The sequence below is a fragment of the Triturus cristatus genome, chromosome 10 (genome assembly GCF_964204655.1).
Source record: "Triturus cristatus chromosome 10, aTriCri1.1, whole genome shotgun sequence".
NCBI lineage: Eukaryota > Metazoa > Chordata > Amphibia > Caudata > Salamandridae > Triturus > Triturus cristatus.
The window spans coordinates 949,618,784-949,631,816 of NC_140593.1; the positions used below are offsets into that span (position 1 = coordinate 949,618,784).

General features: G+C 45.1%; 1 protein-coding gene across 1 annotated transcript in view; it reads right to left on the reverse strand.

Moving 5' to 3' along the window:
* Positions 1 to 13,033, reverse strand: part of CCDC13 (coiled-coil domain containing 13) — a 244,721-nt gene that overhangs the window by 63,461 nt on the left and 168,227 nt on the right. Inside the window, exon 11 of the mRNA XM_085628796.1 lies at positions 2,242 to 2,384. Within this exon, the coding sequence (XP_085484922.1) occupies positions 2,242 to 2,384 (143 nt within the window). The remainder of the gene's footprint in view (positions 1 to 2,241; positions 2,385 to 13,033) is intronic.

A 13,033-nucleotide genomic window follows, 5' to 3' on the forward strand; every position in this document is an offset into this window, starting at 1 on the left:
GGAAGCCCGTCAAATTTAGACTAAATACAACTGTGGAATCTGGGGGGATGGAGTACGAGCCAATGGTCTTCCGTGTTTAGCATGACTCCTGATTGAAGGGCCATTCCTCTTTTCTCTTACGCCCTTCCCCGCTCCAGGACCCACTCCAAGGACTGCTGAATTTGTCTGGGGGTCAGTTAACTGTACGCCGTCCTGATGGAAGAAGATCGAGCGGATAGGGCAGTTGCCCCTGTTCTCGTCGACATGCAGCCAACTTGATTTCTTATCCAAGACCCCTATGGCACGCTGCAGGGAAGTGTCCATAGTGGGCACAGTATTCACCGGTTCCTTAGCAAGTGGCCTGCGTGCCCCCAATGTAACAATCTGGACAACCCCAAGTGATGTGGCCGAAGAATATGTCCCTCAAACTAATCCAAAGATGGTGTCTCGTAATAATGTGGCCACTGAAATAGCAGAGTGTTCGGAAAATTGTGTCCATCGAGTAATTGGGTTCGTTATCAAAGAGACAGGAAGACTTAGACCATAACCACCGTCTTCATTAAACAAACAGGAGGCCGCTCTGTGACAAGCATGCGCCAAGCACCCGAAACCTGGGTCTTAAAGCACAGCAGAACACAGCTCACTCATTAAAATGGAGATATAAACGCTCCTACCTGCACAGGAATGTCCAAGTCCAGTATCGTCCAGGCGTTTGTCCTAATATAAACCCCCCCGGGTAAGTCCTGGCTCTCAGAACAGAGATGTAAATGTCAATCGGTTGCCACCTGACCCCATGGAGTCAGAGAACCAAGAGGGGGGGGCCCAGCCCAGCTTTCTCCAGTCTCTGACAGGCGCGGATGGCCCCGCACTTGGCTTGGACTTTGCCCAGGTACGGCCTGCACCACGGGAGATGTGCAGCACTTTTGAGCGTGTGATGCGGGAAAGCTGGCTCTTCCACTGGTTCGTCGGTGTCTTCCTGGGACAGCGAGTCCCGTTTTTTCCCCAAGGCGGCAGGCTCCACACAAACAGTGGCTACAGGCAACAGGCAACAAGCGTCCCACACCGCGGGAGATGTGCAGCACTTTTGAGTGCGCGGTGCAGGAAAGTTGGCTCCTCCTCCGGTGGTCCGTGACTTAGTCAGACAGCGAATCCTGGTTTTCCCCCAGGTGGCAGGCTCCACACAAACAGCGGCTACAGGCAACAAGCGTAAAAGTTATACTCTTACTTCTACATCATATGAATCTTCATTTTAGTCATAAGTCATGTGCAGAATTTGCCACATATGCAGGCCTATTCAAGCGTTATGACTTTAATTCAGTGCAAACTATGAGTTCATCTGTATTCTAACCTCTGAGTCACCACATCAGAATGAGAATGATTTTAAATGTAGGAAGGCATGTTCAGATTCTCAGTGCAGCAACATAGTGTGCCCAGAAGTAAAATCTTGATCTATCCTGTGAAGTAACATTTGTTTGAAATCTCCATGTCCAAAAGGAAAGTAGGAATGGACCTGAAAGCGCAACACAGTCTAGAGAAGCAATTACGTCCCAGAAAGCCTCTCCACCTTCTAATATATGGCACCTCTTCCAAAGCCCTTGAGAACTGTACCCAGTTTCTTGTAAGTAACAAGCAGGAAAATAGTTATTCCACCATGTGATTTTACCTTTGCGTATGGCCAGGGAGAATGAGCTCAGTTATGGCGTGGGAGGGTCCCTAAACATTGTACTTTGTTGCCCCATGTCAAGAAGGGAGCTTGCTTGTACGCGCCCTTTACATGTCCCTTTTCTCAATTCTTGACTTCATGATGAGATAACTATCAATGTGTCCTGTGTGAAAGGCTTGCCCTTGTTCTGCACGCATGCTAGATGGTACCGACACAAAACTGTGTCAAGGCTGGTACAGAGTGCTGGCATACACTCTCTATGAATAATGGTTGCTCGAATGAAATGCATAGTGGGCTATACATCTACACACAGGATAGAGGATTATGTTTACATTAGTCTGAACATAGATGTACATGAGAGATCCATGTGTTATTGATGAGTGACACCAATGCTACTCTTTTGAAAAGTAAAACGCTCTCCTAGTTGTGGATGTCTCAATAAAGAGTCAAACTGCTCATTAATTGGCAAATCATTCCAAAGAAATGCCTCAGTAATACTACTTGCAACAAACCACACAACACTCGCCAGTGTAACATTTTCTTTTCTTTGCATGTCAACCTAGAGCATATTTTAAGTATCAAACAGCTTTTTCTCTTACCGTCCAGATCCCATTCGTCCACTATGATCTCCTCCCGCAGATGGGGGCCTCATTGGTGTATGGTCTTCCTGGTGTCTGCAATCTCGTGCCACCTCTCGGACACTGATGCTAGCTCCATCGCTTGACCCTTTTGCATTTGGATGCTGTGTTAATAAAATAAAATAAATAAAAAAATGCAGCTGTGGTGCAGCTGTAGCAGACCAAGAAGCTCATTCTCTTTTACTGCAGGAGTTACCCTTTTTGATATATTTATGGGAATGTAAGAGTAATCCACCATAGTAATACTTGTATTTGATTCCCTCTCAACTAGTTTTGTAGGAATGGGTGTCCTCTCAAAGCACTGTAATGGAAAGCATGTGTCTTTTAAAAGCTTAGAAGAAATATGTTGTTTACCTTTGATATACTTGCTTCTTATGGATACTATGTTCCCTCTACAGTTTCTAATTAATGACACTGATTTTGCAGACTATCATTGAACAATACCCCAGCAATACCTAATAACTTGGGTTTATGGGTCTTGGATAACCAAGAAGAATAAATGCTGAACTACCAATATTACAGTGGCTTAGTCCAGGCTCCTGGGGCCAGGTAATAATGTTTGTCAGGTGGTGAAAAGAAGATTAAGTGGCTGGCTTGTAAATCCCTTACAGCTGCGTGTCTCTGAAAGAATCAGGAGTGGCGACTATGCCCCTAGTCAAATGTACATTTATTTCTTTGTGGTACAGATGTGTTGGTCACTTGATGACATTTTCTTTTGTACAGCTCTATCTTTTATGTTCTGCTTTATAAAAGCCATATTCTTGGAAGCAGTCATATCTTGAAACAAAATGACAGAGTTTTTCTGGATCTGGTCAGTGTAGCCTCACCACTCTAGTAGGTGGACGCAGAAGCTGACAGAAAGCTGGCAACTGAATATATTCCTTTAGCTGAAGAGCTGTTACCACTTTGGATATAATGGCACAATAATTTTCCAAGTCAATCTGTACTTCAAAAAACAATTAATATTTCCCCATTCTTCCTTGTGTTGATGCTTGTATTCTCCTTCTCCTTCTGTCCACCTGGTGCTTTATTGTGCAAAAGGAAGACTTTCAATGGATCGGCCCTCCAAATGTGTTATTTGTAGCCAGATCCTTTTTTTGAAAATGTATTTACATCTGGCTGCTAAGTCCACAATCAGGTATATTGGAAATCCCTAACGTATATTCTAACTTTCTAATTTATCTTTGCTGTCTTGAGCTGTTTTATGCTACCACGAAGTTCTACGGACTCTTTCAGCTGATCTACCCTTCAAAATATTTGTGGTAACCCATGCCTTATCACCGGAAGATATTTTCTCAGGGACGATGAACAAGTCGGGTCTACCTAAACTAGCCACAGTATAACTAATATAGTTGGACTCCCTGGCCCAACTCAAAAGAACTGGTACAATCTCCTGAGTCTCCATAGTGCACTGATGCAAAAAGATCATAATGTAGAGCATGCAGGAAATTCAGAGGGTCCGAATCCACACTCATTATTTAGGACATCCCACAGTTTGTGCCAGCTCACGCTATCAAATGCACTTGAGAGGTCCATAAAGGCCATACAAAAAGAACCATGCTTAGCCATTGTGTATTTGGAGATAAGTGAATGAAGGTTCAGACAATAATAAATGAACCTAAGCCCCCCTCTGAGGGACAGAACATCTTATATAATATTGAGCTCTGTGGTCTACAGTTGGAACCTTCCTAGAACAATACTTCCTATAATATTAACAAGTAGAGTCTAGAAGAGATATAGGGCACAACCGCCTGGAGCCCTGCGGTTGTAGTTTTTAAACATGAGCACAATTATAGTGGATCTTCATGCTCTAGATATACCCGACTTAGAGGATGCACTGATGGCATTCGTCCATAAGGGTCCCCAAAATTCAATGTTGCTCTTATAGAGGTCTATCGTTACCCCCGTTTGGGGCTCCTGCCTTATACTGGGGCTTTGTTCAATTGCCACTACAACCTCTGCTAAACCAAAAGCAATTTTAAGAGGATATATGGGACGGGATTCTTCACAAGTGGTGTAGCTACCTGGGGGTCAAGACTATTAAGATTCAAAATGAACAACTCACTCCTCTCTGGCAATATTCTGTGCCAAATCCTGAACTGACGCCTTAGATAACTTATTGGAGTTCACTATATTTAAAAAAGCATAGGCATCTTTACACTTCCTCGAGGCCACCAGATCTTCCCAGACCTCCATATGCAGGAGAGTTTTACGCTTAATCAGTGCCTTTCTATAGTCCCTCCTGCATTGCTTTACTTCCTCCTTATTACCGGGGATTCATTTCATGGCGGTCTAAGATTAGCATTTGCATACAGGCACATGGAATCAAACTACCCAGAGGGCACCCCACCTTTGATCTGGATTGGCTTATCCCTTATACAGAGGCCCATGGAAACAAAGGCATCAATAATATTGGAGCGCATAGAGTTCTCTGATAAACAAGGTCCACTATATCAGAGTTGTCTTTCACTAAACGGTTCAGAAGACACCCCAAATCCGCATTTTTCCGGACCAGTCTGCGTCCGCTAATTTTGGTGATGAACCCAGTGTTACCCCTTAGCTTGAGGTTTGTATGATTCACAGGGATTGCTAAAGTAACCTCAAGAGGGTTATGGTCACTAAACATTTGTGGAGCAACAGATGCCTCCAGCATATTATTAACCAATTCCGTAGAAGCAAAAATATGATCAATTGTTGTGCAACTAGCTCTACCAAGGGAGGAGGTGCGGCGCCGCGGCCAGGGCGACTGACTCCGGAATCTGGGGATCACGGTTCGATCCCCAGCGGCAGATTAGCCCAGCACCATGCGACTCAGGGCAATAGCTTGCTTAATCTTCCCGACGGCCACCAGCGCCTAGAGACCCTTACGGGTGATTGTTCGCGCTTTACAAATGTGGATTATTATAATTATTAATATTATTATTACCAATAAAAGTAGGGACTCCAGGGGGCCCCAAACATACAAGTTCCATAACATGTACAGCTATTCCCGCCTTACATCTCTGCATGCGAGCTCACTTCTTAAATCACCAGAAAACAGAGGGTTAAAAACATTAGACTGATTTGAGGTTCCAAGTTTAGCATTAAAAACCTCTGCCAACAATAAATTAAAAGGCAGTCCTGTAGTAAAGTGCTCAGTCCTTATTTTGGTGACAAAATTGAACAAAAACTAAAATTCGTATTGGCCCTATTAGAAAAATCGTCATTATAAAAGTTGTTCATGAAAAAACTAAAACGGTCAGCCCAGAGGAGATAAAAAGCTTGAATCAAAGTACACGACACATATATAGCAGTAATGGAACAGTTTAAAGCGGCCTTAATCCAGGTAGTAAGGCCAGCCCTTCTCGCCGGAGAAGGGGTGCAGGTTTACGAAAATATAAGTAATCTTTGCAAAAAACATCTGAAGGCATCCAAGTCTCTTGCATGACTACCACATCATATTTCTTAATTAGTTTTGTCCAAGGTTTCACGTACAATTTAGAGCCCAGACCTGCTATATTCCAACTGATATGTTTGATAACACAAACATTACATTACAGCGCATGCCATTACCCTGCATGCAGTTGCAACGCAAATCTTTACCCCGACTTGCTGTCGTGGGTGCGCTGGAAGTTGGAATAGTTTAATTTACTATTCCAACTCCAATGTGTACAACAGTAGGGAAGGTGTTGGAGTTAAATCCAACACCTTCTACCCCATGCTACATACCTTTTGTGTTGAAACGGCATGCAGGGTAATGTCATGCGCTGTAACTCTTGCAGTGTAACGACTGTTTCCCCCCCATAATAGTGTACGTGCTGGAAGGATATAATGGCCAGGAGAAAATGGGGTCAGGTGCCGACAGAAATAGCCCAGTGGGAAAACTTTATGGTGGATAAAGGCAAGAGACCAGAACTGTTTGAATCCAATATCCAAGCAACCTGATTGGGATTTCTAAAATTAATTATTACACAGCCGCAATTGTATAGCAGCCCTACCCAAGCTACCCTATGCACCATCAAAATGCCATTATAACACCATTAATTGATCATAACGTTATGTTTCAACCAATGGCACACTTTGTTCTATAACTGCTCAGTTCTTTCAGACGCCCTTGGGGGTGTAAGAGGAACATCTGTTAGAACTATGAAATAAGGGCACGCAGACGGGGGGAGATAAACAGCTAATGCCGCTTTACGAGCAACTAGTGCCCCAGCCAGGGAATCCTTCTTTGCAGTAGGTACACCTTCTTGACGTTGCTCTGCCAGATCACAGTGGGTGATTAGGATGCCTCCCTGTGTGACTGTGCCATATCACTAGCCTACAGGGAGTTCTTCCGCAAAGATTGAACAGCAGATATAGTTTATGATGTGGATACAGGAGCTCTTTGAGTGTCATGACTTATACGGGATTCACTGGCTAAAGTTTTTAAAATGACAATTTTAAGGTTGGAGGTTTCATTGATAGTTGGATACTTTTGGCTATGTCGCTGAAGACCCCTGGGCCAAAAGGTTTAACCCCTTAAGTGCCAGATTGAGACGTCTGAGGGAGTCTGGATTGAGAAGTTGGGTTCTCAGAAGAGATGGAAAGATTGGGAATTGCTAATAAAGACCAACGTCCCTCCTCACAAGAAGGAGAAACCACAGTCTCATGCACCATTCCGGTACCACTAAGAGGTCTTCTACCCCGTCCCCCTGTATCTTTCTCAAAACCCAGGGAACGAAGAAAAAGGGGGAAACGAGTACAGTAGTCCCTGAGGTCAAGGGACATCTAAGGCATCTATTTCTTAGGTTATCCTTTATGGGACAAAATGCAAGATCGCAGAAGGAGGAATTTCTCTTTCACCACAAATGGGCGCAACCGGAGCTGACCGAGCTTTTGACAATCACTAGAAAGAGATGAGGAGCCAAACAGAGAGCTATCGATGATGGGAACCTCCTGCTCATGAAGTCGACTGGCCCAGTCTCCCTCTGTGGAAGATAGACTGTCGCCAGAGAATAAGGATTTCTCTCAGCCCAAAGGAGAAACAGGGGAGGCTGCATCGCCGATGTTTGATATATGCTCAGACTACCATGTTGTTTGTCTGAATACAGACCAAGCGATTCTGCAGGAAGCGAAAAACCACAGAAGAGCTATCTGTACCGTAGCCAACTCTCTCCATTCGGAAGACTGACATGTCTCCAGACTCAACCATTTGCCCTGGGCTTTTGAATTTTGAATTCTCCCACACAGCTCCCCACCCGATACTGCTGGCATCCTTTGTTAGGATAGTGACTGAAGGAGGAGCTTAACAGTGATCCCTAGAGAGGTTTTCTGGAATTAGCCACCACTGGAATTCTTGACTGATTTCTGGTGTGACAGGAACCAAGACTTCGACTTCCTGAGCTGGTTGGTCCCGAGTTGTAGTAGATGGTCATCTAATGGATACAGGTGGAAGTGACCCGAAGGAAGAATTGCTAGTGATGAGTCCATTGCCCATGGGGTTCTTAACAAGAGCAAAGTCGAAGTCTGAGGTTTTGACGATGGGATTCAAGTTCTGTTGGAAAAATCAGCCATAACCAAAGATTCACATGATAGGAAACAGATGGGATTTTACTACATTCTCTTACTGGTTCAGAAAGTGTGGGTAGAGATTTACCCAGTATTTGACCTGTAGAGAGTGAACGTCTATCTTCCTCATGTACCCTTCAAGATGGTGACTATACAGAGCATAACGCCCGATCTGACAAGGAGGTTTTTTAGTTTCATTAGACATGATGGATGCATATCTTAATATCCACATACAGAGAGAGAGCCGTGCTTTATAATCATCATTTTTTTGTTTGTTGCTTGTGCTTATAATGAGAGTGTTTGACTCCATTCTTGAGCACAGCCTTTGTAATTTATTTTAGTCAGATAAGCAGCCTTGTTTTAGATAACAGCCTTTTGGGGAGAATCATATCATGATTGTTTTTGTTTGGGTGTCGTCATTGGTAAACAGCCTTTAGTGCGCGGCTGCTACTGCGCATACCGTTGCCATTAGTACGCAAGTTGTTACATCGCAAGCATCGTCACTACGCATGCGTTGTAATGGTATGCTTGAAAAGAAAACGATCCATGTCGTTGTAAGGAAACTGAGGCTGTTTCCTCACAACGACGTGCACCGCCCCTCGGAGACGACGTGAGGAAGGTCCCAGGAGGAGAGAGGAACCACGAGGAGAGTGAGGTAAGGGGGATGTAGTGTGTTTTTGTAGAGTAGGGGGTCGTGCTGGGGGTACAGTTTAAGGGTTGAGGGTAGTGTTAAGGGGTATGTGTAGTGTTTAAGGTTTGAGTGTAGGGTTTAGGGTAGTGTTGTGGTGTATGTGTAGAGTAGGGGGTCGTGCTGGGGTAGTGTTTTAGGGTTTAGGGTAGTGTTGTGGTGTATGTGTAGTTTAGGTTAGTGTTTTAGGGTTAAGGGTAGTGTAGGTGGGTCGTATGGTATGGTTTAGGGTAGTGTTTTGGTGTATATGTAGTGTAGGGGGTCGTGCTGGGAGTGGCGTATTAGGGTTCAGGGTAGTGTTGTGTTTTTGTAGTGTAGGAAGTTGTGCTGGGGGTTGTGATTTAGGGTTTAGGGAAGAGTAGTGGTGTGTAGTGTTATGTTATGTTATGTTATGTTATGTTATGTTATAAAGAACTTATAAAGCGCACGTACACCAAAAAGGTTTCATGGCGCTAAACTTGAGTGCTGTTAGCCGCGGAAGGACCTATGCATAAGCTTGCATAAATAGCCAGGTCTTAAGAGCCTTCCTAAAGCCTAGCAGGTTATCACAGCTCCTGATAGCTAAGGGTATGGAGTTCCAGAACTTAGGGGCAAGGTAGGAAAACATACGGCCCCCCTGACGTTTAAGCTTGAAGAGGGGGAGCTTCAGTAGATGCAGATGGGCAGAACGCAGGTGACGATGGGGAATATATTTAGAGATCATGCAGCTAACGAATTTGGGACTTCTTCAGTGTAATGCTTTGAATATCAGACAACCAGTCTTGAATGCAATACGTTGGGCCATAGGGAGCCAGTGAAGTTTGAATAGCCAGGGACTGGCAGAATGCTAGTTAGGCTGTTTAAAGATAAGTCTTGCGGCCTGGTTCTGCACTAATTGGAGACGGTTCAGTAGGAACAGGGGCAGGCCAAGGTAAATGGAATTGGAAATGTCAAGACGTGAAAGGACCAAGGCAATGACAACTTGAATAAGTGCGGAGTGAGAGAGTAAATGGGCGATCTTGCGAATTTTCCGCAATTGAGACCACCGCGCCGACCTGTCCTTTAAGAGACAGGTCGGCGTCAATGGTAACCCCTAAGCTCTTCATGGCGGATGAGGGGTTGGGGGGGTCCTAGATCGACAGGCCAGTAGTGCTGGCCCCAAAGATTTTCACTCTTCCCAGGCAGAACCAATTCAGTTTTGCCTAGGTTAACTTTGAGGTGGTTGAGATCCATCCACTGTTGGATATGAATCATGGTGGCTTGGAATTCAGCAGCTGAGTCGGCCGAGTCCAAGGTGAAAACTAGCTGAAGATCATCAGCATAGTTGAAAGTGGTAACCTTTCTATTTTTTAATGAGTGGATCAGTGGTTTGAGATATAAGTTGAATAGAAGTGGGGACAGGGACGAGCCCTGTGGCACCCCGCAGGAGGTGGCTATCTTAGGGGCTGTGAAGGGACCGAGGCGAACCGCCTGAGTCCTGTTTTCGAGGAAGGATTTTATCCAGTTGAATGCCGGGCCCTGTATGCCGGCTAGCGTGACACGGTCCAACAGGATCTTATGGTCGACCGTGTCAAACGCGGCCAACAGATCTAGAAGCACCAGGGCCCGAGGGATATTCTTATCGGAGTTGGCTCTGAGTGTATCACATGCTGCAAGGATCACCGATTCCGTAGAATGAGCAGGTCGGAAACCAGCTTGGCGGGGCTCAAGATATTCTGATTGCTCAATGAAACAAGAGAGGCTGCCTGCCACATGAGTCTCCAATATTTTTGCCAGGAAAGGGAGGAGAGAGATAGGACGATAGTTAGATAGCTGTAAAGGGTCCGCCCCTGGCTTCTTCAGCAGAGGCACCACTATAGCGGTCTTAAAGGCAGTAGGAACCAAACCTTGCGCTAGGGATTGATTAAGGAAGGGCAGCACATGCTGGGAGAAGTTAGAGAAAGCAAGACTCATAACTTGAGGGGGGCAGCAGTCGTTCGGGGACCCAGATTTAACACGGGTTATTAAGTCCTCAAATAACCGCTGGCAGATGACCGGGAAATTGGATAAACTTGCAGAATTAGCGGGACCGCTAGCTATGGGTTCTGTAGAGAGACTAGTAGAGATGCTGGCTTTGATGATGGCGATTTTTTCCTGAAAATAAGAGTTCAGGGAATTACATAGCTCTTGAGTCAGAGACTGACTGGGGAGTGTTCTCTCAGAGTTACATAGGTCATTTACAATCGTGAAAATTTCTTTTGATTTATTCTGCGCATTGAGAATTCTAGCTGAAAAGTAAGCTGCCTTTGTCTCTAGTATTGCTTTTTTATATTCTTTGCGAGCCTGTATAAACAGTAATTTGTCTGCTGGGGAGTATCCGGACGTCCTTTTCCTCTCTTTTTGGCGGAGCATAAGTTATAGTTTGTTTAATTCCGCTGAGAACCATTTATGAGCGTCCGAATGACGGGCGCGAGAGAATTTGGTGAGGGGGGCATGAGTATTGGAGGCCAGCAATAACCAGTTAGAGATGTTTTTTTCCATAATATTGACATCGCGGTTGAAAACGGGGGCAGAGCTGGCTAGCGTGTTAGCGAAGTCTGATTCCTTGAGTGTCCTCCATTTCCTAGTCACTCCTCCTAAGACTGGGGAGGTTTTGGGCCTAATGGTTATGGAAGCCGTGAATTTGAATAGGTGATGGTCGGGCCAGATGCATGGTGAAATTATAGGCACTGATAAAATGACATTGGACGACCAAATTTGGTCCAGGATGTGTCCCTTTTCATGGGTGGGAGCTAGTACATGTTGATTCATGTTTAAGTTTAAGAGCAGCTCTGAAAGTTCTTTGGCATGAGGACCGCCCCGAGCGCCCTGAAACCAGTAATTCAGATCTCCTATGAGTAGAACGTTGGGGTAGTTGGTAACAAGGTTAGCCATTTGTTCGCTAAGTAATGCGGGAAACGTAGGCATAGCCTGGGGAGGGCGATACAACAGCACAAAGACAAAGGAACCATCATTGGTATCGAGTTTGAGAACAAGGTTCTCAACATCCTGGAGGACAAGGGGGGTAAGGTTAATAACCTTGAAGTTTTTGTTAATGATGGCAGCCACCCCACCGCCGCTCTTTCCTGAGGACCGGTTGGCGTGCAAGATGTAGTAATCCGCGGGGAGAGCTGCCAAGATGTCATGGGCAGAGTCCTCGGTAAGCCAGGTTTCGGTGACCAGAAGAATATCTGTTTTTTCAGATGATAGAAGCAGGAAGATGTCGAGCTGGTGCTTAACCAGAGAGCGGGTGTTGAGGTAGTAGATGTGCCAAGCTGGGGGTATAGCTGCAAGGGGTTTCGGGGAGGGAAAAATGGGAGGGGGTAGAGTGGCGAAGTCGCTGGGTATTATAGAGATGTTATTTTCGGTTACTTTTTTGTGAGCAGTAGGGTTAAGAGGGAAGAAGGTGTCCGCTAATTATCTGAGTTCTGCGGATGAGTATTTAATGGTAGTGATATTGATTGTGGCCCCTGGGCCCGTCTGGGTGCGGACGGGCGCAGACGGGCTTGCCTTTGGCGCGCCTTCGGAGCGCCGCCGGCGCTCCCGCGCTACAGTGTAGTGTAGTGTTAAAGGTTTCAGTGTAGTGTCGTCATGTATGTGTAGTGTAGGGGCATGTACACATAGTAGTGGAATGCGAAGTAATGGTCTGCGCATTAAAATACATTTGCTATATTATTCATGCTTTTACGAAGTTAAGGTAAGCATAGTAATATTATGCGTACTAATGCCGTTTGCGATGTAAAAAAATCGCACTAAATGCATGCGTAGTAATGGCATGCTATGTATCGTCATACATTCGTCGTCATTGGATCAGAAAACTCGGGGTGCATCAGGATAAGTTGTGGAATTGCTTCCTCTGTTGAACACCGGGACACAGATCAAGAAGCGCCTTGACATCCATGTGACTTTTCTGGTTGAGAGTGTCGGGATGTCTTTTTATGGTTTTTCTAAAACCAGTTCTTACCTGAAGATTTAGAGTGCGAAAAAGTAATTTTGTGTGAACAGTCTCTAGAATAGGAACGAGTCCCCGTCATTGACTGGGGCAAGCCCTTACGTGCCTTTTGACTACGTTCAGTGGCACAGTGTTTGGCTTTGTGGTCCTGAATGGCCTTCATTCAGGCGTAGTCCCTGCAAGACATGGAGCTGTGTGAAAGAAAACCCTAGACACCAGAGACATACCTTGTGCATGTCTTTCACAGACATCTGCTTGTGACAGTTCCCACATATTTAAAACCTGTCATTTTTGGAAGGGGACATTTCCCTTGTACACGGAGAAAAAATATTTTTTTGAAAAAATGTATCAAAGAGCAAGAAATTGTTTTGCAAGAGAGCTTGGGAAGGAACAGACATCAGTGCACAAAAAGTAGCACTCATATGCAATTCTGATGTCACCCCCAGGGTGTGACAAGCCCAAGAAGTGCCGCATGGAGTCAGATATCTGGAGCAATGCTATGAAAAATCCCTGGATCCAGTCTAGCACCCGAGAGTAGTCGCAAGGTGAGGAGTCACGTTATAGGTATCAATCAGAATAGTTAATTA